This window comes from Heliconius melpomene, chromosome 10 (assembly GCF_056956725.1).
Source record: "Heliconius melpomene rosina isolate 202511_hmr_F chromosome 10, ASM5695672v1, whole genome shotgun sequence".
NCBI classification, from domain to species: Eukaryota; Metazoa; Arthropoda; class Insecta; order Lepidoptera; family Nymphalidae; genus Heliconius; species Heliconius melpomene.
The window spans coordinates 17,570,322-17,595,877 of record NC_140398.1 but is presented as its reverse complement, the minus strand read 5'-3'; the positions used below and the strand labels follow the sequence as shown (position 1 = coordinate 17,595,877).

At 35.1% G+C, this 25,556-nt stretch overlaps 1 protein-coding gene across 5 annotated transcripts in view; it reads right to left on the bottom strand.

The window, feature by feature from the left end:
- The window catches only part of Obsc (Obscurin), a 74,017-nt gene that overhangs the window by 14,746 nt on the left and 33,715 nt on the right, over positions 1–25,556 (bottom strand). Inside the window, exons 10-39 of one of the 5 annotated variants that reach the window (XM_085192172.1) lie at positions 24,052–25,368; positions 22,179–22,949; positions 21,818–22,054; positions 21,305–21,446; positions 20,453–20,640; positions 18,984–19,105; positions 18,025–18,160; positions 17,345–17,522; positions 16,378–16,555; positions 16,004–16,194; positions 15,416–15,571; positions 14,870–14,990; positions 14,368–14,528; positions 13,468–13,643; positions 12,770–12,938; positions 11,181–11,299; positions 10,039–10,635; positions 9,821–9,922; positions 8,831–9,646; positions 7,638–7,919; positions 6,263–6,496; positions 5,905–6,094; positions 4,920–5,098; positions 4,315–4,541; positions 3,923–4,098; positions 3,388–3,566; positions 2,640–2,765; positions 1,232–1,389; positions 781–902; positions 380–558 (exon numbers count right to left, since the gene is read on the bottom strand). In XM_085192172.1, the coding sequence (XP_085048298.1) occupies positions 380–558; positions 781–902; positions 1,232–1,389; positions 2,640–2,765; positions 3,388–3,566; positions 3,923–4,098; positions 4,315–4,541; positions 4,920–5,098; positions 5,905–6,094; positions 6,263–6,496; positions 7,638–7,919; positions 8,831–9,646; positions 9,821–9,922; positions 10,039–10,635; positions 11,181–11,299; positions 12,770–12,938; positions 13,468–13,643; positions 14,368–14,528; positions 14,870–14,990; positions 15,416–15,571; positions 16,004–16,194; positions 16,378–16,555; positions 17,345–17,522; positions 18,025–18,160; positions 18,984–19,105; positions 20,453–20,640; positions 21,305–21,446; positions 21,818–22,054; positions 22,179–22,949; positions 24,052–25,368 (7,929 nt within the window). The remainder of the gene's footprint in view (positions 1–379; positions 559–780; positions 903–1,231; positions 1,390–2,639; positions 2,766–3,387; positions 3,567–3,922; positions 4,099–4,314; positions 4,542–4,919; positions 5,099–5,904; positions 6,095–6,262; positions 6,497–7,637; positions 7,920–8,830; positions 9,647–9,820; positions 9,923–10,038; positions 10,636–11,180; positions 11,300–12,769; positions 12,939–13,467; positions 13,644–14,367; positions 14,529–14,869; positions 14,991–15,415; positions 15,572–16,003; positions 16,195–16,377; positions 16,556–17,344; positions 17,523–18,024; positions 18,161–18,983; positions 19,106–20,452; positions 20,641–21,304; positions 21,447–21,817; positions 22,055–22,178; positions 22,950–24,051; positions 25,369–25,556) is intronic. The other 4 variants (XM_085192174.1, XM_085192173.1, XM_085192175.1 and 1 more) reach the window with 4 other exon arrangements.

The window sequence follows — 25,556 nt, the reverse complement described above, 5'->3', positions numbered from 1 at the left end:
TTTATGCATTTTACTTACATATTATGTATGTAATGATGAATGAATACAGTTTGTATTCATACATACTTTTTGTTTATTTTCTTAACTATTTAACTTCACTATTTTCGATTAACTATTTTCACCCTTTTAGATTGTAACGGAATACTTTGATATTTTTTTTACTATCCATAGTAATGCCATTATGGTGGCGTATAACCTGGGTTAAGCAAAATCGGTAAAGTAGTATTACATTTAATTGAAAAATAAGATTTTTTTTCTTTGCCACTGGATTTTAAAAAAATACATTAATATAAAATACACACATTCAGTAAATAAATTTTAGAAGTACGGACCACGTGTCTGTAGTGTTTTGTGGAAAAATAATAAAAAAAATACTTACTAGCTACAGCAACCTCAGCACTACTGCCGGTTTCTCCCTTATCATTAATAGCAATAACACCATATTTCCCGGCGTCGCTTGGTTTCGCGTCAGTTAACAGAAGTGCATGAGTTCCGTCTGGTTGTGATATAACGCGGACGCGTTGACCATCAGGTACTATTTCTTTACCGTCGTGGGTCCTAAGAAATGTAAACGCGTGAAATATTGTAGTAATTCTCAAAACTTTTAAGGAATCGTATTATTCTTCAAAAGACACCGTAACTTTCATTACAGGTGAACGATTTTTATATTATTTAATGAAACCAAATGAAAACTTTCAGTTCATTCTTTACAATTTTTAAGTCTTGGCAAGGATCTTTAAAAAAATTGGATGAAAATCGAAAAGTAAATAATATGTTTACCATTTAATAGTGGGTGGTGGGTGCCCTAGGACTTTCACTTCCAGCTTCACGGGGAAGCCCTCAATTACTTTGACGGGTTGTAGTTGTGCGATGAACGCTGGCTTGCGTTCTTTTTGGCCAACCTGTTAAGAAAGTTACATGAGTATAGGTATATATATTACGTACGTTTGTATAAAAAACATAATTTATAATCATTACCCTTGATATGCTTGAGTTTGGTTATTAACTTTGCATAGGTTATTTTAATGTAGGAATTTAAAATTGCAGCTTGAAATCGATAAAATCATTTGTAAATAAATACTCCATATTATATATTTTTTATTTTTTCTTTTCTTTACACTCTAATTATACATCAAGTTGAACATCTATGTTCAATGTATAGTTTTATTTCTAAAACGAGCTATTAGTAGAAGCTAAATTTGACTTATATATCTATAAAACTATATATTACCTCAACTTTAGCCTTAGAAGCAACTTCACCGAGCTTGTTAGCAACAGTAAGAGAGTATACGCCGGCGTCTTCAGGACGACAGCTGTCGATACTGAGACCGACCACACCGCCGGGCTGATTGATAAAGTTCACCGCTTGAGATGGTCTGATGGGTACACCTGGGTAATATTTAGTATTAGTTGTCAAATAAATATGTTGGGTTTCAATATTTTGCTTAAATAATCTAGCTAAAAAAAATAAAAGAAAAAGTTTTATTACCGAAATTAATGCCAGTTATTAAACATAAATTTACCATATCTCTTTTACATTAACAATAGATATTGCATACAATAATTGACTTTATAGCGTTTTAATTGTAATATTTTGCACAATATAAAAATATCTTATAAAATTGGTACACAGACATTAAATGAAGTTGACCATATTCGTGACTTAGGCATAATTATTGATAGCCAGCTTAGATTTATCCACCAAGTAAACAAAATGCTCGATTCTGCTTATCAATCACTTGGATTTGTGCTGAGATGTTCACGTGAATTTAAAAGAGTGGAGACTATATTACAATTATACTACTGTTACGTTCGCAGCAAACTGGAGTACTGCTGCCCGGTTTGGTCTTCTGTATATAAAGTTCATTCTGATAGAATTGAAAATATCCAAAAAACACTAGTACGACACCTTGAATTTCGTACTGGTGGCCCTAAGTCCAATACGTACCGCGAAAGACTACAGCGCTTTAAGCTCCACTCTTTGCAAGAACGAAGAGCACTGTTACAGATGACATTTCTTCATAAGCTTTTTAATGGTAACATAGATTGTAGCGCTCTCCTTGAACAACTAAATGTCAACGTACCACCAGTGATACCACGATATCAGAGACCATTATTTGCCACCAAATGTTGCAAAAGCAATTTAGGAAAGAATTCTCCGCTAGCGAGGCTTCAAAGAACATATAATGAGTTGAACAAATTAATTTGCGACTTAGATATAGCTCACGACACATATACAATTTTTAAAAACAAAATTAGCAAATTTATGACGCAGACCAATGCAGACCGGCAGCAATAGTTTTCTTTAAATAATTACATTTTTTTTTAATCTATAATATATATATATATTTATAATATTTTAAGACATTCAATTAATTGACATTTTTGTTTGACATTTTTTTTTTTCTAAGACTATTTTACTGTATGACTTCTATATTACTTTAATTTACAGTTACAATTTTTAATCTATATGTTATTAATACCAATTGTAATTTTATTAGTAGATACATGCTGTGATTGTCTTTAATTGGAAAAGCATTTAGTTTATAAATAGACCTCGATGTAATTTGGCCATGTTGTAATGTTTCTTCTGTTGACGATCCTAAATAAATAAATAAATAAATAAATAAATAACTCACCATCCTTAAACCATTTGACTTCAGGTGCAGGGAACGCCATGACTCTTGCCTGTAACTGTACTGGTTGACCTACAACCGCCTTGACATCTTCCAATTCTTGGCTGAATGACGGTTTGCGGGGAGTTGCTGTAAGTGTTACATATAAAATTTTATAAAGTATATTTTGTAATAATACTACTTGAGATTCTTTTTTTAACTTCACGCAGTATCTTGCCTATAGCGGGGTAATCAGAGGAAAGCTAGTGTTAAGACGCTCCTTTCTCTACTTTCGGCCCCATTTTCGAGATATTGCTTGTTGACTGGCGAAACTCAACGCGCGCTTAGTCTTTATACGAGAGCGAAGAAATGAAAATAAATCATTTCCTAATGTGTGTGTGGATTCCACCCACAACCATCGCTACATTTACAGGCTGTGCCGCTACGCCACGGCAGTTCGGACAGCCTCATGATAATTCCTAGTATTATGAAATTGAAATACTGAAGTTCCGTATAAAGGACTAACGCAAGAGGGAAGAAGTCGAAACCTGTATTTGCTTTTCTTTGCCCCCGGTGACAATAACAAACAATACACTATTATATATTTCCTAAAAAAAATACATTATTATTATTTGGTTTTACATATCTATCTGGTCAAATTATCAAATTTCTCAGATGTAATGATTAGTTCTAACTGTCTAAAGATTTGGATTATCTAAGTATAATTTCATTCGATACAATAGAACATTTAAATAAAGATTCAAAAACTTACGATTAACAGCAACAGCGCACAACGCCATATGTTCTCCACTGGGATTTGTTATAACCAGTTTGTACGCGCCGCAGTCTGCGGGGGTCACGTGTTCGATGCTCAGTTTGACTGTACCATCAGGCAAAGCTGTTTGTTTGACGTGGGGATCCTCTGGAGATATCTCTACACCGTCTTTCAGCCTGGTGAAGTTTCGTTATTATATAAAATTTGAAATTAAAAGCTCTTATTAAATAAATAGTGTACTATATTATGTAGATAGAGTAATCTTATATCTGGTGATATATTAAGAAAATAGAGGCCCCATGAAAATATTTTGATTTGATGACGATATGCTAAAAATTGTTATTGGTACAGTACGGACGACAAGTCGTGGCCGCCCTAAAGTTAGGTGTAGATTGCTGTGCAGATTTTTCTTAATTTTGATTCTTCGCGTTTGATTCAGTTCTGAACACAGAACTTCAGTGTGGCCGCGACTCGTGGACCATACTGTACTTTCACAAGTATAACTGCTATATAAAGTAAAAGATATTCTTACCATTTCGCAGCTGGTATGGGGCTACCATCGACTTTGGCTTTCAGTTCTAAGGGTTCTCCTTCATCCACTTCCTTCTGCCGATCTAATTTGTGTGAAAATCCTGGAGGTATTTGAGCGAGAGTGATCATCGCCTCACATTCTGCCTCTCCTGATACGCTGAACGCTCGTACCGTGTACTGGTAAAATTATCATAGAAATAATGATATTAGTTTAGAAGTTTTGTGATATTAAATATTAAATTACGAATCGAGTATAAAAATATATAAAGATTCTAATAGAAAAATCGAAAGAAGAATGGAATACTACTGGGCTCACAAATTATCTCTGAAATCTAATAATATGCATTACTTCCGGAAAAATCTCTACTTTAGTCAACTCTCTCGAAAACTCACTTTTCCCGCATCACTGGCACCAAAATGCTTGATCTCCAATTCACTATCAACCTGACCACCAACTTCAGTGGTAATTGTACGTCTGTCGTCATTGGCTATCTGTTTACCGTTAAGGTACCATTTCACCTGAGGCTTGGGAACGCCGTCGCAACGCACACGTAGAGTACAGTCGTCGTAGTCTTTAACTATTTGCTTTTGTATCGGTCGAACGAATGTTGGTTTGTCAGCTGTGAAATGAAAATACTATTAGATAAGTACCTAAGTATAGTCAGTTTTATAAAATTGTAAATAATGTTAATGCTGTAGATTTGGCAAAGAGATATGCTAAGACAAAATTGTTTGTAAAGACTCGACTACAATACCTACAATATAGAGTATAGAAGTAGGAAATATTTTTTTTCACATATGGCCACAAATAATAATATCATAAACTTTTAAGGCATGAAATGTTTGATATTTTCCGAAAAGAAGAAGTACCAAAACTGAGATGCAATAAATACGAGATGAGTGTTTTTGTCAAATATAAAATTACACTGCTCAGCTAAATTCGAAATCTATCAGTTCATTCATATTCGTCTACAAATAAAAAAGAACGGATAACTTACTATGAACATTAAGTTTCGCTTGTTGCACAGTCTCTCCCAGCTCATTCTTAGCGGTAACGGCGTACACTCCAGCATCTTCTATGGCTATGTCCTTTATTACCAGTTTAAAAGTTTCAGCTGCGCGATCTTCTACAATTTCCAGACGATCTGATGGCTGGATCACGTAACCATCTTTGCTCCTGAACATGACGGTCACAAAGTTTTGGATGATTTTTTTGAGTGAATAAATCATTAAATGAGGCTGTCGTGGCGCAGCGGCACAAAGGTGTGACTGTAACGCGATGGTTGTGGGTTCGATCCCCACTCGAGGAAATTAAATATTTATTTACGTTTATATTTCTTCGCTCTGTTGAGCTCTGCCACTCAACACGCAATGCCTCCGGAATTCGGCAGAAAGTGGGGAACTGAGTGTCTTAACACTAGGTTCCCTCTGCCTACCCTGCTGTGTGCGGGATACAGCATGAAGCTGATTTATTTATTTATTTAAGTCATTAAATAATTATAAAAAGAAACAAAAACCCGGTTACATGAAAACTAAAAAGAAAAAACAAGCCCTATAATCTATACATATAATAAGAATGTAAAAATGGCGCGACTGTACATTGAATATATTTACAAAATAATAATTGAGGGGAGTTAAAGAAAAGTAATAGAGCCCAAATACACAAAAAAAATGTCTGTTTGTACACACTAATCTCCAGAGCTACTGGACGGATTTGAATGAAACTTTTTCGTTGTATAAAGTTATAAAGTCTAGACAACATCTAGGTTATAGTTTATTTTTAAAATCTAGATACCTGATGTGGAAGCTTAACAGCCTGTCTAAACTATAAGAGATATAAATATACTGATATAGTATGATTATTTTATGAATAGTATTCATTGATAAATCTTAGCAGTATCAGCGTTTTAAGTAACAATATACATTTCCAAGAATATTTTTATCTTATGTGTATAATTTATTAAATATACTCTTGAACCTCACCATTTAACCTCAGCCACAGGGTTAGCCTTGATCTTGGTAATAAAGGTGGTTTCTTCGAAGGGTACAGTGGTAACGTCCTTCAGAGGCTCTACTTCGGGCCGCAAAAGTATATCGAGGCGGGCAGAGCTTTCGCCAATACCATATTTGTTTTTCGCTTGTACAGTGTAAATCCCCGTGTCAGCGTGACGACCTGTATTAAAAAATATATAAATATTTCTTTTCATACTTTACAAATCTTTACATAATGCACATTTTTTTATTGTACTAGTGTACCTACACTTTATTTGTAAACCCAAGAAAATATTTGTGAATAATAACTATTTCGCATTAAAATTTCAAATAAAAAACTATCTAGTACCAGTAGGTATATGCAGAGTGAATGTACACTCCTTGATGCCGTGTTCTAGATCCTGTGAATCAGCGTTGGTAATAAGAGTAGCATCTGGTGTCAGTTCTTTCCCATTAAGTAACCATGCGACATGTGGCAGGGGATCAGCTGTACAAATAGCCTTAAGTGTTACAGGTTCACGTTGCATAACCTTTGTTGCTTCTAATGGCGACGTGAAGATAGGCTTTCGGAGTTCTGCTACGGCTGTAATTAGATATTTGAATGTGAAATTAGGTTAACATTTAAATGAAAAGATTTTCAATGAAACTATTTAACCGGATTAATCACGAATTGTATATAATATATAAATATTGGGAGACGGAGGGAGGAAAACCGACGTTTAGAACACTGCAGTAGGCCGTGGTCACGGGTGGCATCCGTCTGTCACTTGACATAATTATTATATGAAACTACCGCCAACAATTTATTTATTGCCCCTGATTCATGCAGAATGAGGTGACTGTATATTGCCCTTTAGTATGGCGAGTTTGAGACTTCAAAGATTTTATGAGTGGGTTCCAAGTGGTAGAAAGTTATTAACCTTCCTCTCTATTGAAATTAGAATGTTTTTGTATTCCAATATCCACGAGGATCATTTTAGGAATATACCTGTTATCCAGTGGAACACTCATCTGAAAGCACTTGCGGATAAACTCACCTGTGACGTTGAAACTGCCCGACTAGTGTACTATAGCTATTTTCATAGTAAAATACTCTGAAAATATCTTATAGAATGCTGCTATGGGGCAGTGCTTCAGATATAAATTCAATATTTATAACCTAAGAGCTCGAGATTCTCTGCGAGATGTTTTCAAAGATGCAGATATTATTACAGTTGCTTCACAATTTGTATATTGTAATATTCTGTTTGTCCGACAAAATATACAGTGTCATAGTAAATATAGTTCGACGATTCGTAAGTGCTTATAATAGTCCATTTGAATAAAGAATATTTTGAATTTGAATTTAACGAGGATTTGAGGTTTATCAAACCTGATGGCTGGGTTTATCCACAGTATGCTCACACACAGCAGATTTCGATACAGGCAGAGGAATCCTGGGAATCTACTGTTAAGACACTCCGTCCCAATTTACTCACTTCCGTTCCTCACTTTCCCCAGAATTTTTGAGACATCGAGTCGAGAGGTGCAACTCAATGTCACGCTTTCCCCCGTTACCAGAGCGAGGAAATGAAAATATTAACTATTCCTTTCCCCCAATTCCCGTCGCTTGAGTACGCTTGAGCCGTTGCGCCACAACTGCCTCAATATAATGACCGACTGTTATATATTTGATAAATGCGATTATATATTATAAAGCGTTAAAAAAAATTCAAAGTACTTACGTGATACAGACAGCTCGGCTTGTACAACCTCTTTGCCAAGTTTATTAACCACTTCACACTGCCACTTGCCGACGTCCGTCAAGTCTACAGAATTTATTTCCAATTTGAAGAGGTCTCCTTCATTGCTGAAGCGGATCCTGTTGTCTGGCTTCACTTCTTCACCGTTGTGGAGCCAACGCACGGTTGGATTCGGAGTACCGGTAGCTTGCACTGTGTATACTAGTGGTAAAGATTCGTAAATGTGTCCATCTTTCATGTTGCTTTCTTTTAGTTTGGGAGGTGCTGTAATAGAAAATTAATTTAGTTTCTTGCTTAAAATATTTTTAAACAGTTTTGAAAATTTGTTGTTGATCTTAATCTATCTCTAACAATAGATAGGAGCATATAACTAGAAATATGGCCAGTAATAATTATGGAAAATATTTATATAATCGAAGGATCGAATGATTATATTAATATTTCTATTTAAAGAATTTTGGAATTTTTTAATCTTTTTTAAAAGCCTAAATAGTTTTATCATACGAAACAATACAATCGATATGCAGTAGGTAAGCAGCATAAAATATTTACACCTAAAAGTTGGCGGTATATACAGCAGTTATTGTAGCTGAAATAAAATTACTTACCCATGTGTAAAAAATAAAAGATAAATATTTAGTGAAGACTGTGTTGTGGGCTGTAGGATTGTTATACGTACCTTGGAGATGTTTAGCTTTGGTAAGAACCAAAAACCATGCATATATGTATATACAAATAAAGCTTAAATGCCGTGCACGCATAATAGTAACTCAGAAATTACCTTGAAACGTGGCGGTTGCTTTTAGCATCTTCGACGGAGAGGGACCCAAGTATTAGTATGCCAGAAGGAAAAGTTATTACGCATGCGCGCTAAAACAAACATACGAAAGAACATTAATTCATTTGTTGGGTATCGAAGACATTAATAGATCTGACATTTTCTTATAAATTGACTAATTTAGTTTAGTGGAAGAAGAAACTTAGTGTGTAAATAAAAAAAAATGTATAGAAAATATCAGATACAGCTAAACAGTAAGAAGCAATATCTTTTGATAAAGCGACATGGAAAATTTGTTAGTTTCCTGACCAAGAGAGCGTAGCGTTACTTGGATCATCATCATCAGCCGCGCGCGTCAATGTTTCCTTCATATAAACTTTTACTGACTTGTTATTACCTTTTTCATCTTCCACATTAAGTATATCGTCTAATATGCTTCTTTGCCTCTGACTTCGTCTGAGCAGTTCTTCTAAATCTCTGTCCTCTTCTTCGACGCTAAATAAACCAGCGTTTGTTTTTTTCTTTTTCTCTACAGTAGTTTCTGCTACATTTTTAGTAATACTTTCAAATTTATTGACAGGACCTAAAACTAGTTCTTCTAAAATCCTACTTTTAACGTCGCGTATCTTACTTTCTACGTTTTTAAATTCGTTATCGTCAAACTCCTTCGAAATGTGTATGAGCTTCTCTGTGATATCGTTCTCGTATACTTTCTGGCTCTTTTCTCTCAAAATGACAGATTCTTCGTCACCTTCGTCTGTGAAATAGTCTTCTTTGAATGAAGACTGACGAATGTACGAGTCTTTACTGAATACCTTTTTAGTGTCGTCTATGTCAAAGATAGATTTGGAAAGATCTTCTATTGATATTTCGCGAGAAAGTGAATCGTTGTGCCAACTCATTTCGTCTTCAGACATCGACATGATAGATATCGTCCTGATACTGACCGGCCTACTATACCTCGAGTTAGTTTCAGCGTCCGAATCCGTTTGCGGTTCCTCAATGATACCATAAGTACCTCGCCTTATATGGTCCGGTATTGTATAATATCCCAACTCAGATAAATAGTAACTGTGACTAGCTATTTCCTCAACTTCCAACGAAGTGGTATGCGGTTTATTTGGTTTTAGTACTTTTTTCTCACTCTGATCATCCTCATCATAATAAACGGCACTAGAGGTCAATTTGTGTATAGTGCGCGTTTCGGCTGGACCTATCAGTTAAAATATTATTATATCGAAATGCGATTTTTATATTTTATATAATAATTATATGCAAAGATTGTGGAATGAGATTTTAGATTTATTTGTATAGCAATTCGTGTTATAGTCAAAACTTCTACTAGTGAGGTTACAAACAGGGATAGGGAAAGCCATTTTATACTGACCAGTTATAACAGCGCCGTGAGACCTGGTGCTGCTCACTTTAGACACAATAATTGAGCCGTCGTCTCCGGATTTGAACGTTGTTACCGTTTGGAAAACTCGCCCTAAACAACAAATCACACTGGATGTTAAAAGAACACTATAGCATGCAATACTATGTAAGATGTGAGTGCGAGAAGCTGTTTGCTGGTCGAGAAGAAGCACAAAGCGCGTTTTTTACCTTCACTTTCAGCACTCAATGGTTCTTCTACAGACTGTTTTTTAATGGACTTGCGTTTTGGAGATTTTATTGATTCATTGATGAACACTTCCTCTATTTCTTCTGGTTTAGTAATATCTTTTTCACCTTTTAGTGTTTCAGTTTGAACCTCTTCAACTATAGGCTTCTTTGGTTTTTCATTATGGTTTTCATCCCAAGCCTTGCTTTCAATTTCCTCCGGCTCTGTTATAGATTTCCTTGCTTTCTTTGGTGCAGCATCAATTTCATCAACTTTAACAAGCTTTACCAGTCCATCATTATCAACATCACCCCAAAAGGATTCTTCTTTAATAACTTCAGGTTCTGTAAGTGATTTTATTGGCTCGCTTGGATCTGGTTTTTCTGCCTCCTCAAAAGACACAGATTTGGGTTTCACATCTATTTCATTTAGAACACTTTTTTCTTCCGCAATTTCTGGTTTCGTTTTACCTTTCTTCGCAGATTGTTTTGCTTTTAAATCATCTACATCATCTACCAACTGTTGTTTTGCTTTGGCGTCCTCGTCGATTTCATGTCCAACCAAGTTTTCTTTTGTGAATCTCGAATGCACTTCTTTAGCTATTAAACACAATGAAAAATGGTAACAAATAGTATGTGTATTAATGACACCACAGGGTCAAGTGCAAGGATTTACTGGTGCAAATTCACACGAGCAATCATGTCCAGAGAATGCTTCGAATAATTAAATCTAATCTAAGTACCCGTTAAAAGGGACATAATTAGCGTGCATCTACTATCAAACTACATAACTACTGTACCTATGCAGCCGGGGTATAATCCACACTCGGATTGTCTTTGAGTTTTGTATACATTACCGAGATGTTGATGTGTATTGTGATATGTGTGACTCTGAAGCCGTGATGCTATTCCATTATGTATCACGTTAAAACTAACTAAATTAAGCTATTAATATGTGAAAAATAGATTTTTTATCATTAAATCTAAATATGTTGAAATTTCAAAGGCTATTTTTGCATAAATTAATATTATTCGCCAAAAATATTTTTATTGATCTTATTTACAATCTCGTTTTAATTTTTATGACTCGATTTTACTAAATATTTAATTATTTTAGACATTGACCAAGTGTATGTAATACTTACTGTGTACAATAACAGTGCTCTTAGACGAAACACTACCCATTTCATTTTCAGCTTTCACTTCATATTCTCCGCCATCTTCTTCCTTTACTAGAGTCACCGATAGATGATAATTCTCAAGCCTGGAAAAATGTAATGTAAAATTGAGTTATTATTATAAAGATTTTGTAAAATAGTATATAAGTTGACTGACTTCTAGCGTATACTAAAACCGAATATTATAAGAATTTTATAAGAAACAAAAAAAGTGATTACGCAATGATCATATAAAGTCTTCTTCCTCCTGGCATTAATCCCGGCTATTGCCAGGGTCTGCCCTCCTACTCAACCTACTCCACTTTGCACGGTCTTTTGCGTCCTCGGTGGTTAGACCTCTCATGTCCTGCATCACGACATCCAGCCAGCGCTTCCTTGGGCGTCCAGGAGGTTTCACTCCAGGAACTGATATAGCAAGGCACTTGCATCCGACATAGTTCTTAGGCCGGCGCGTAACGTGGCCAAACCATCTCAGACGACGCTCTTGGAGCTTATCCGCTACGTCACGGACCCCAAGACTACCTCGAATGAATGTGTTGCGTATGCGGTCAGACCGCGTTACGCCGCACATCCACCTCAGCATCTTCATTTCCGTGACGTGAAGCTCCTGAGTGTGCCGAGATAATGCCGGCCAACATTCGCTGCCGTATAAAAGAACCGGTCGGACGATGCTCTAGTATATCAGCCCCTTGAGCTTGAGCGGTATTCTGCGGTCGCAGACCACACCAGTGACCTCCCGCCATTTGGCCCAGGCAGCGCTTATCCGCCCTTGGACATCGTGATCGATGCCTCCAGACTCGTGCATAACGGATCCAAGGTACCTGAACTTCTCCGACTTAACGGCTGGCTCAGGACCTATAAGGATGGTGCTCGAGTCCCGGCTCCCGCAGGCCATGTACTCTGTCTTCGACACATTTAGTTTAAGACCGCCGTTCTCAAGCGTACCCTTCCAGAGGTTCACTTTACGCTCCAGCGTAAGTCGGTTCTCGGCAATGAGTGCTATGTCGTCGGCATACATCATCAGCCATGGAGGCTGGTCCTGGATGTGAGCCGAGACAGTATCGAGCACTACATTGAATAAGAACGGACTACGAGCCGAGCCCTGGTGAACCCCTACTGTAATCGGGAAGGGTCTAGTGTCGCCAACAGCAGTCCTAACCATAGAAGCGAAATCGTGGTACATGTCTCTGATAATCTCAATATAGGCCTCAGGGATCCCTTTGGATCGCAATGCCCACCAGATACACTGACGAGGCACACAGTCAAAGGCCTTCTGCAGATCTAAAAAGGCCACATGCAGAGCTCTCCTTTTTTTCCCTGTATGCCTCCATCAAAGTTCTGAGGGCGAAAATGGCGTCCATGGTGCCCGATCCTGGCTGAAATCCATACTACTAGTAGTACTATTACAAATTATCAAAACTATAATGAGGTATTCGGAATATTTTTTTAGAATTGCATAATTTAATACATTTTCATAGAAATCATCATTAAAAGAGGTGACATTTTCTTTAACAATATCGGCAATATCGAGAAAATGTGGAACGGAAATAACCAACCTCTGTGTATCTCTTTCAATTTTGATCCTGGCATCAGTGCTGACCTCCTTTCCGTCTTTGTACCACTTGACTTTGGGTTCTGGGCAGCCTTCCACTTCCACATCCAGCTTGAGGGTCTGACCGGCATCTACTGTCATGTCTACCAGACTCTTGGTGATACGAGGTTTTCCTATATAAATGATTCCCTTGGTTTATATATTTCTATATTGTTTTTAAGATATAATAATTTTGTCTAATACACAAAGTGACGTTCACTATGTCAAGCTCAGCACAAGATAACATTTAAACACAAAATTTTAAATAACGCTTCTAGGGCTCTGAAGTTTCTTGATCTATTTATATTTCATTTAAAAAAATATTCATAAATATTTATTTTACTAATTTACTCATTGTTATACATATGATAATATTTTCAATTCACCACACAAAGACTAAAACGTGATGGAACTATGTGAGCAAATAAAATATTTATTTAAATGTATATTTTCATTTTACGCTCTGGTGTCGAGACAAAGCGGCGTTGAGTTCCGCCACGGACGGCACGCAATGCCGAGGCCTAATCTATCGGATACGCAATGCCTCCAGATTTCGGCGGAAATTAGGAGTGTTTTAACACTAGCTCCGTCCAGCCTATCCTGCCGTGTGTAGGATACAGCGTGAAGCTGATTTATGTTTTGAAGATAAACAATAATTCTTACTATTAACAGTAAAGGTGGCTTGGCAAGAATCTTCTCCAAGTTCATTGGATACTTTGCAAGAGTATTTTCCAGAAAGTTCAGCAGTCACCTCTTTGAGAATCAGCTTGTGGCTACTTCCATTATCGACACGAGTGTAAATAGATTTTTTCTCCGTGATTTCTATATCACCTAAATACCTGTGGGAGATTAATATGTTAAGTTAATATTACATTCATTTATATAAATTCTAAAGAACACTATTAATGTATAGTAAAAATAAATATCATAACACATAGTAACAATCTCAGACTATAAATGTAAAAAAACACTGAACAATTCTAATTCTGATTAATAAAAAAATCATTACTTTAAAATTCATTTCATTTTACGAGAGTACTAATGCTCGTATTATTGGAATATTGGTGTATACCAACTATATTGACTATATTGACTATTTAAACGAAGACCAGAGGTTCAATCCTAGCTTGTCATATATTGTGTCATAATTACAAGTATAATTTTATTTATTATTATATTGTGCACATATACACTATATTGTGCACAATTACTCATTAGGATACATTATCAAAAATAAAACAATTGACACTCAAAAGGCGGTGTTATCGCTAATCAGCTATTTCTACCGGACTACCTTTGGGTTAGGAAATTTGTGATAAAATAGAGTGGGTGGTGTAAATAAACTTCCATGTCATATTCTTTTTAGATTTGAATATTATTACTCCATATAATATGATTTTGTTTAGAACTTCCTTATTAAATAAGTAAGACGACATTTATTTCTATAATCCAGGCCTATATTAATTTTACAAATTACATTTGGAGAACGGCATATCATGTATGTTTTATTAAAACGAAATACTATAATGTGAAAGAAAAGGTAAATTTATAACTTCATCTTACCATTTAACACTAGGCAAAGGATAAGCGTCCACATCGACTGTAAATTCGACATTAACATCACCCTCCGCCGCAGTAGTGTCTTTGAGTCGTTCAGTGAAATTAGGAGCACATCGCACGTTCATTACACAAGAATCGCTTGTACTGCCGTGGACGTTACGGATCTGGAATTTAGAGGTAAAATATTTTAAAAAATTCAATATATTTTTTTTCTCACCAACGACAAAACCCTAATCTTCCCAGTTGAAAGTATTTAAAATGTTCATTTCTACACTCTGATGTCGAGACAGGCTTTTGTAGATTGCATTATAAACCAGGTGGACCGACGACCTTAAGAAGACAGTGGAAATCGGCTCGATTCAAAGGGCGCAGTACCGGACATTATTGGAGGCCTATGTCCAGCAGTGGACGTTGAAAGCCTGATGGATGGATGGATGGGATATAAACTATTTATAATAACTATTTTTACAATAATTTCAAAAACATTTAATTTTCATATATCTACCTCACAAGAATATTCTCCGGAGTCAGCTCGAGCGGCAGAAGTGATGACCAATTTATGAGCTTCACCCGTCGAAGATATTTTAACCACCGATGATTCTTTCAGCTCTGTTTTGTTTTTGTACCTATAATATAAATTAAGTATATTAATAATAAGGTTTATGTGATTGGGAATTTCGGGAAGCATCTCACTTTGTATGCGCGACGATTGTGGGCTCGATTTCCAGTTTTTATTAAAGGAATGTTTATATTTACAATATTTCTATTTATACTTCCGTTTGTTTAGACAAATAACGGCGTTCTAATCTAAAACTTGTCTTGCTCTACTCAACTTGTCTCGTTGTCTAACCATTTAAATGAAAATAAAAATAAAATGGAATATGGAAATTGATGGCTCATTTGCAAAATTAAAGCAAATAATTCTAGGTTACATTGAGAAAAATATAGAAAGTTCAAGGGACAATTATGTCAAAATATATATTACCTATAAAAAAATAAAATAAGCCTTCCACCACGCTAACTTAATAAAAAAGCTATATTCTAAGCTTACCAAGTAACATTGGGTGCAGGTTCTGCCTCCGTCTGTACTTCGAATGTCACAGTGTCCTTCTCACTACATTCCTTGTTTCCGCCTAGTTTCTTAATGATTTTGGGCGGTGACGTCACGTGCCACTGCCAGAAGTCCGAACATTGGTTGACTTCATTCCTGAAATAGAAAATGAAAATAAAGTGTGTATGCAATTGGGCTTATTTAAATATACAAGAGCAAGAGCATTATGTTTATCTTAACATTAGGTACCCTCTGCCTATCCTGCTACGTGCGATATACAGCGTGAAACTAGAAAAGATAATAATATTCAAATATGTACTATCATTTGTATCTGCAAGCTACTATTATTTGACGCTGTTGTTACAAGTCAATTTACTTTTAATAATTTTTTTATAAGAAAAATGTAAAAGTATTATATCATTTTATTAAAACATGATAATTAATAAGTAGTAGTTCCTGTGAAGCGCAAAGCATAAATACTAAACATACTTTACAGTTTTATAACATTAGTAAAGTTGATTTATATTATGTAAAAAAAACTTAAAAACTAAATTGGTATAGCGATGAAAGAGAAATAATATTCCTTACTTGGCGACAACAGAATATGACCCAGTATCAGTCAATTTTGCATCTTTAATAATAATTTTGTATATTTCTTCAGATTCCTTCTTAATAATGATTCTTTCTGATGATTTGATCTCGACTCCATCTTTGTAGAAAGAAAGATCTGGGGACGGAGTGCCTTCCACTTCTATGGTCACTTCGTGTGTTGAACCCGCCTAGTGGTCAAAGTAAATATTTAATACTTAAAAGCGGATATCATAAATTGTAACAAGCGTATAAGGATATCAACGTAGCTCGATGAGAACATGATGGTATGTTACTTATATAAATATTATTCATAGTATATTTATATTCATCCTTACAAAAAAAACATATGTAAATACATAACCAAAACCCACCATACACGTCTGATTCTCAATCTTCTCCTTAATCTTGGGCGGAGCTTTCACAACTAAGTTCATTATAGTAGTATCTTCTCCCAAATCGTTTGATGCCGTCACGTGGTACTCGCCCGCGTCTGCTGCTGACACGTTTTTGATGACCAGCGACATATTCTCATCGTCTTCGTAAAGGAATCTACATGGAAATGGCATTATTTTTAAAGTAAGTGACATTTGAAATGCAAAGAAATTAAATTTGTAAGTTATATCTTGCTGTTCAACGGAAGTGTGACAGCATAAGTGTCAAAAAATTGTATACTTTTTTAATGATTAGCCGATTTTTTAATAATCAGTGCAAAATGATTTAGACTTTCTTAAAAAAAATAAGCTTCATAGAATCTACTGCAAGAACACTTTCTCGTTTTCCAGTTTTCGTACATTCGTTTCTTATCTGTTAGTATAGATATACTTATAATAAAATTGAAACTGATCTCTATCTGTACATAAGAAAGAAGAAAATCTATTATAAGGGCATTTATCAATATGACACAACCTAATGCAATTATTTTTGTCTGTATGTCTGTGCGGTTGTTCACGCTACTCTACGCTGCACAATCAGCTTAACCGATTTAAGTCTATTTTTTAACCGACTTCTGTAAGAAAAGGAGGTTATCAATTCGATTGTTTTATTTTTTTTTTATGTTTGTTACCTCATAACTTTTGACTGGGTGAACCGATTTTGAATTTTTTTTTGTTTGAAAGGTTATAAAATCGTTGTATAATTATTTTTCACTTTTTAGTTCGTTGTTAGAAGTCGGTTTATCTTTTTGTTAAAAAATATTTTTTATTATAGTATTTGGTTAGTGTTTGTTTCAATAAAATCGTTTCGTAAATATCAAAGTATAATTAAATATAAAATAATAAAGTATTAATTAATATTTTTTTATTCCGTAATAACTACTATAACTATAATAAATATACTCACTTATGCCTAGTATCAGCTTCCACCACTTTTCCATCGTGTTTAAAAACCACATTAGGTTTCGGGTAACCTTTGCATACTAGTTCAAGCATGGCCGATCCTCCGCTAGACACGATGGCTTCACGGTGCTCTATCACTAACTCAGGCTTTTGTGGTTCCCGGTGTAAAATGTTTACGGCACCTGTAAATTTGATATAATCAGCTTTACGTTGTATCCCGCACACAGCAGGGTAACCTAGTGAGAAGACAATCCGTTCCCCACTTTCTGCCGAGTTCTGGAGGCATTGCGTGTTGAGCAGGATACAGCGTGAAGTTAAAAACACATATAAATTTTGGTAATATTGTTTTTTTTTTAATATTAGCTCCTAAAGTCCCGCCCAAATAGGGTGCCCATATGTTTATTTGCTATTAATTATATGTATACGGTTTTTATTTATTTTTTATATTTCTTTCCAACCCAAGCTTTAAAATTTTATTCATTTAAATTAAATTATGTAAATAAAATCTTAACACAATTATATGTTTTTTTGCTTAATTGTTATACATGTTCGTAAATCAAAGCAGCAACGTGACTTCTCAGTATGTTTATCATGAATTGTCCTTTAGAGACTTCACATGACGTATTAATGAGCTTAAAGTCACTTCTAAGAGATAACGAAAACGTGTAATTTTTTTACCCTCACCTTGCACGGTTAGTTCAGCTGAACAGGAAATGTTACCGGTACTTGTTTTAGCCACACAGGTATATAGACCTGCATCTTCAGGCTTGACATGCTGGAACACTAGCGCCAAGGAATCCTCATCATCACCAAGAAGGACCTAACATGTATTTGCAGTTTTTAAACTAGACTCTATATTCTAAACTGTCAGAATATACAGATCTACAGAGCGTCATGTTCCTTTATACTAATTTTTACTGTTTATTATATTGTACAATATGGCTCGCTGATAGCAGGACACAATTCACCAATTTTTACCAATAGGTATTGCAAAAAGTGGGTGCAAATCTGCTTTGCCATTACTATACATTTTGCATAAAGGGATATTTTAAATAAAGAAATTGGCTATCGTAAAACGATTGTGCATTTGAAATATATATTAGGTTTGGCCTTGTCAAAATTAAATTCTGTATTTAACTAAGCCAATTTTTTTAGTAGAAATATAAATATAGATAGAGATATATATTTTGATGTTTTTCTTATTTATTTATTCTATCCATTATAGAATAAGTAATAAGTAAGTATACATTTTCTGGCCATAGCTACGTGTTTGAATGCCAGCGACGCGTGCCCGGGACGTTCAGTTACACAACTTACGCGACAGAGCTTAGAGAAATATCTTTTAGAACCATATCAAAATCTATTAATTTCCTTCCGTTACAAAAATTTCTAAAAGTGATATGGAAATTTATATAAATTAACATAATATGTATAAAGATTGTTTAAAGACAGATGTAAACAATGTTGCAATTTGATAGGCATACGTCATTACAACGTCATCTACAGCTCATCTCAAAAAGGTGTGTTCAGAATTGATAATTCTCATCAGATGTGAGTTATGTAATGTTCTTAATGTTTGTTGTTGTAAGTGACTGTTGTAATGTGTTCGAAGTGTTTATGTTGTGTGTTCACTGCACACTGACCTTGAACCTTTCTTCAGGGTCGAACTCTTCTCCATCTTTCTTCCAAGTGAAGTTGGCCTTCTCTCCCTTTGCCAGCAACCCCTCACCCCCCGGTGGAAGTTCTCCGAAGATATTCTTATCATCTATAACAGATGACATACTTAGTCTAACTGATATGTTTTGTACTCTAAAACCAACTGTAAGAACACATCATTTGCAGATAAGAAAATAACATTTAAATCATCCCGCGCCGGACCAAATTAGCCGCAATTATATATAGATCGTAACTATCTCATAAACAAACATTGGACTTGTTCCAAGCATCCTTGCAAGAAATGTGTTACGAGATGTATGTGTGTATGTATGTCAATCATTAAATAACAGGCGCCTTCTGGTATTACGGCGGCGTATGGTTATAAGTATCGAATCTAAAACATTATACTATTTATAAGTGAAACCTAAAAATGACATCCGAACAAATTGTGTTTAAGAGAGTAAAATCCAAGGTCGATTTTAATAATCCACAGTATGATTTATAACAAATTTTATTATTTTTCAAAATTATTAAAATGTCATTTCGCTACCTACGACGACACCGTTATCTTGAGAAAGAACAGGGATTCTTCAGAATAAACCCGATAAGTACTTCGTGACACTTCCAAATTCTTTTAAATGTCACTCAAAGAATGGTTATATTTTCAAAAATTACATTCTAATCTTTTCAAATTGTGAATATCAGGAAATATAAGAAAGAATGGAGTAATTTTACACAAGATCAGTACAAAAAGCTAATACTTAAAAGGTTTCCTCCTGATCAAAATCAATATAAACAAACGACAAAATAACAAATAATTAACAAACATTATCGGGTAGAGGACGAAATTTAAATTGCCTGGCATCTGATAAGCAAAATGGCAATTCTCCCCGCAAGAATGCAGGACAATTATAAAACGAAGCTTATAACAAGAATCATATGTCACTGTCTTTCCGGTAGAATACTAACAAGATTACCTGTCAATTAAGAAATACCTGTTCAAGTAACTTGCCAAATCATAACTGGATCATATATCACTCTCATATGCTTGTATAGAAGGTGTAACACAAGATAAGTTATATATAGTATCGTGTAACGTTAGTGGCGCTTTTGTATAAACGTTTTGCATGTGTTTTATGTATGTGTTGATCGGGTATCATTGATCATTTAATACCAAAAGAGGTAATTTAGGATCGTTTTTAGATATATTAAAATATATATCTAATTTGACTGATCTGAACATTAATTTGAACAGGATTGTTTTTAGATAGTGTTAACCATTATAACACGTAGTGAATGTTTAGACATTAACCCGAAGATTGTATATTCTACTCGAATATGAATGCCTTTGACTAAGAGTGATGTGGTAATGTATGATGTCTATACTGAACTGAGCCAGTTTCATTCAGTTTCATTATATTACTAAATAAAAGAATAGAATGTCTAAGCTACATACCAACAACAGTGACAACAGCTTCTGAAGTAACCTCCCCATAGATATTGATTGCTCTACAAGAGTATCGGCCGGCGTCCTCTGAACAAACGTCAGCTATAACCAGTTCGTAGCAGCCTTTGTCGGCGCGAGTACGCACTATTGATACTCGGTCTTCAGAATTAGATATAATTTCTTTGTTATCACGATAGCTGAATAAAATAATTATATTTTTTGTTTCATTTTGTAAAAACACTTTTTTATTTAGTGACATTTACCATCTCAAGCAGAGATGGTAAATGGGAATAAAATTTTAAATTAACGCTTAATACACTTATAAAGTTTAACAATATTTATCAAAATGCTATCAACATATTCAAAATATAAGAGATTTAAGAAGGTAACGGTAAACATATCAATGTATCGATCCCTACTGAGGAAATCTATTAATTTCATTTCCTCGCACTGGCAACACACACCGCGACATAAACTTTCGTTACTCAACACGCTACATCTAGAGTTTGATCGAAAAATAGTAAATTGAGTGTGTAAATACTCATATGTGCAAGCTGAAGCTTGCACATATTTCTGAAAACGTCTTCAACTGAGTGTGTACAGATTATGAAGATCATTTACGGGTAAAAAATATTATAAAAATTTAAACTTTTATTAAAATAGATATTCAGTGTAGTTTTCTTAATACCTAGCTATTTTATAGGTTGAAGAAATGAATTGCGTGTGTAGACACTAGATTTTCTCTACCTATTCTGCTACTGTACATAATGCAGTGTGCAGCTAAGATGGTGTATCAACAAGATAATTATAATCTTTACTAGATTATAATTGTCTATATATATACTAGGAAAATTTACTCACAATTTAACTTCAGGATTGGGATTGCCCTTGACCTTGACCATGAAACGAAGGTAAGTGTTCATCATAATTTCAGTGTCTTTTAGCGCCACTAGGAAATATGGAGCATTTAGCGCATTTTTCTGTTTACGTTCCTCTGGTGTCACTATAAACATTGAAAAAGATTAAAACATATACATTATTATATAATTTTCTTCGCGCTTTCTTTTTTCCTGAAATAAATTTCGTTTAATGTTAATCGGACGACACATCATGCTATCTAAACATTTACCGCTAGTTTGCAATTACAGGAAAATTATACAGAGAGAAAGGTCTACTGTTATACGCTTTACGATGATTTAATCATGATTGTCGCAGCCATGCTCATGTGACTTAATTACTTTGCTTACTAAAATATATCTTAAAGGATCGGCCGAATCGTTTTGGAGTGAATAATGCCGAAATTTTATAGATTCTTTTCTATTTTTACTCAAACTCCAAAACTATTTAACCAAGGATATCTAAATCAAAACTCACACTCGTGGACCACTAACTGAGCGGTGCAATGTGCGTTGCCGTGAGGGTTCTCTGCTCGAGCTGTGTACACTCCGGAGTCGTCTTCCCTGCAGTGGAGGACCTCTAGGCGATGACGGCCTTCCTTCTGGAGTATTTGGACACGATCCATCAACCGGTCGTTGAACGGCTTGTTATCCTTCAGCCAAGTCACTCCCGCCTCTTCCCGCACCTCGCATTCAAACACCGCGTTCTCACCAGCTGGGAATCCAAAGCTGTCGTTACGCGAATTCGTGTTCAAGCGTTAGCATGTGTGTGTCTGTTAGTGTCTAAAAGCATATATACAAAGCGCTAAGAGTGTTGTGTTAGTGTATTTTTCACTTACGCTCGATGTTCTGTCCTTCCAACGTCTTAGTGAAGATCGGCTTCCCATCGTGCGATTCTGACTTCAGAATCGATTTGTGCTCCGTAACTGATCCATTCGATATGGTCCTGGAATAATTGCTTTCAGAATCGCCGTTTCTAATTTTAGTGTAGCTGGACTCGATGTTTGATTGCCCATTGATGTCATCGAGACTCATTTCAATGTTTAATTTAGTGCGGTTGTCGATTTTAGTGCTGTCGGTTATCGAGTTACGGCCGTACTTTGAGGCGATGCTGTCGATTTTGCTCGCTGTTTCAGTGGAACCATCATAGCTCGTTTCGACGGTGTATTTAGATTGTCTTTCGACCTGTGCGTCGGAATTTCCGAGACCATATTTAGAGGCGATGCTGTCGATCTTGCTGGTCGTTTCTAATGAGTTCCCATCGTAACTTGCCTCAATGCTGTATTTAGAGGAGCGTCCTTCAATTTGAGCACCAGAGTTAGATCCTAAGCCATATTTTGAAGCAATACTATCTAACTTGCTCTCTGACTCAATAGCGTATTTAGATCCTTCTTTACTATCATAGCTGGATTCTATTGCGTACTTAGAGGAGCCTTCAATCTTCGAAGAGGAAAATTTGGATTCGTAACGGCCTTCGATGCCTCCAGCTTCATACTTGGACTCTAAACGGGAGCCACTTTCACGTCGCGAGTAGGAAGACACGCCAGTAGAGTCGTAGGATGACTCATAACGACCGCCCGAAGAAAGTTTTCTACTGCTACTGGAGTATTCTGTATGCATAAGTATTAATTTAAAAATTAAATTACGATTTTTTATTTTATAAAATACTAGTGGATGTGGGCGGCATCGACCGCTTGAACTATACGAATATTTATTAAATATGTTTATTAAGTATTTTTAGTTTAGAGGGTGAATTCCAATAAACCATGAAACACTTGTTCAATGAAATATTTTTGAGATTCTAAATTATTTATAAAATAGGTGCTGATTTAAAAAAAACCATACAAGTTGTCACTCCTATTACACACCTTTAGGGTTAAAATTTTTCAAAAATCCTTCTTAGTCCACATTACAAAAATAAACATTGGTCCAAATTTTACGTTTCTACCATCAGCTGTTACGGCTGTGCGTACGTCTTACGTCAGTCAGTGGGAACATGTTCTTTTATATATATCCATCCATACCTATATTATAAATTCGAAAGTAACTCTGTCTGTCTGTCTTTTACACAATCAGGCCTAAACCGCTAATTTAATTGTGATAAAATACTCTTATAGGGATACTTGAGGGTCTCGGGATGAACATAGGATATTTTTTTTTCTCATATTTGTAATATTTTCGATATATACCAATATATTAAAATACTTATTAATTTGACATACAATTTATTCCGCCATGTTAATAACAACGTCGTTGCTAAGCAACGATTTGCAAAGTTTGTTGTTAGAAAACGTCACCCAAAATGAGCTTGCTTAACGCACCTCTCTATTGAAAACTGAAAATAATTTCATAAATATATTTAGTAAATATTCGTATAGTTCAAGCGGGCGTAGCCGCGTTCGGGCCCACTAGTAGATAATAAAAATATTAATTAACGAGATATGTCCCTACACACTATTGAATAGTAATTTAAGAGTTATGATTAGAAAACTAAATTCAAAAATTATACAAGAATCCGATATGGTTTAGAGGCTAGGAGACCTGGCCTCACCCAGGAGGGTGTCGGTACCGGTACTCGATTACCGGTATCGGAATTAAGTATTTGTTGTTTTTGTATTAATAACATTCTTTTTATTATTTTTTTGTACGTATATACTTATTTACACTTTATTTTTAAATTTTCAAAAATATTTAATATTTATTAAATCTTACCTCCAGATTGCCGCGAACTGCGGCTGTATCTTGACATCTCTTCGCCTGTCTCTTTGGTTACAGCTTGACTTTCTTCTATGACTCTCTCTTCTAAGTGTCCTTTAGTTACAGTTTGATCGCCTTCCTCCGACTTTTGTTCAGATTTCTGTTCAGTTTGGAGTATTTCTTTATCAAGAGTCTCGTGATTGCCGTTGAGAGTTTTCTTAGCTTTTACACTTTTACGAGAAGAAATCGGCTTTTTTCCAGTTTCTGGTTGAACGTTTTCTTTATTTTCGTATGTCGCTTTTGCGTCTCCGTTGATTTGAGACTTACTTTCCTCTGAAACCTTGTTAGCTTCTTCTATAACCACCTCAGATTTACTATTTTCTTTTAAAAGTGTTTTATTGTCACTCTTATTGTTTTCTACAATTGGACCGCTTTTGTCTGTAACTTTTTGTTGTATTACTGATTGAATTTCAGTTTGTGATTCTTCAATTGAAACATTTGATGATTGACGACTATAAGAAATTGATTCTTTAGTATTTATTGAAGATTCTACAGATTTGATCTCTTTTGTCAAATTTTCACACTTTAAATCTTTTTTTATTTCCAAATTACTTTCTGCTATAGTACTTTTGCTCGTTAGAGCTTGGATTGTATCTGTGCTAGAAAGACTCGTATCAGTTTTTACAGATACTGTTTCGTTTTTAGTGCCTTCTAAAGTTTGAGATAGGTTGGCGCCTTTTATTATTGTAGTAGCGTTATTTGCTTGTAGTTCACTGGAAGATGTTTCAGTTACTTGGCGACTATACGATTCAGAATGATGTGCTTCTGACTTTTCTTCAACTGTTGAAGACTGACTTGTTAATATTTGTGTCGCCTTAGATCTCTCTACACTCTCCTCTTGAGGAGTTTGAGGAGTAGCTTGATTTTCTATAGAATGTTCTGATACAGCTTGTTCACTTTGTGACCGGGATGTGACTGTTTCACTGGCTTGTATCACTGTTGATTTATTTTCTAAATCAGTTGTGATTTCACTCTCAACACTGAGTAAAGTTTGAATTTCCTGAACTTCACTGATTGATTCAGCTACTTCAACTTTAACTATTTTCCTAGCGTGTTCTTCTTCGATTGAAGCTTTTCTTTTAGTTTTAATTTGTTGAGCTTCTTCCGACACAACTTCAGTTATTTCAAGTTCTTTGACTCGAGATTTATTCTCTTGTCTCTCTTCTTCTTGATCTTCAGTTTCTCGTTTTCTTTTTTCTTCAATTTGTTGTTCTTCTTCAGTTGATGATGCTAGAACTTGAAGATCATCAGCGGCGTGTTCGGCTAACGCGACTGAAATAAAAAAAAATAAGTTATTTGCAAAGTATTTTTTCAATTATTTTTTTAACTCTAATTAGATAATTTAATCTAAAATTATGCGTGTTGAATGGAATGGAATGGAAGGAATTCAACGCTGGGCTTTGCCTGGACACCAGAACGAAAAAATGAAAATATTAATTATAACAAATATTTCATTTCCT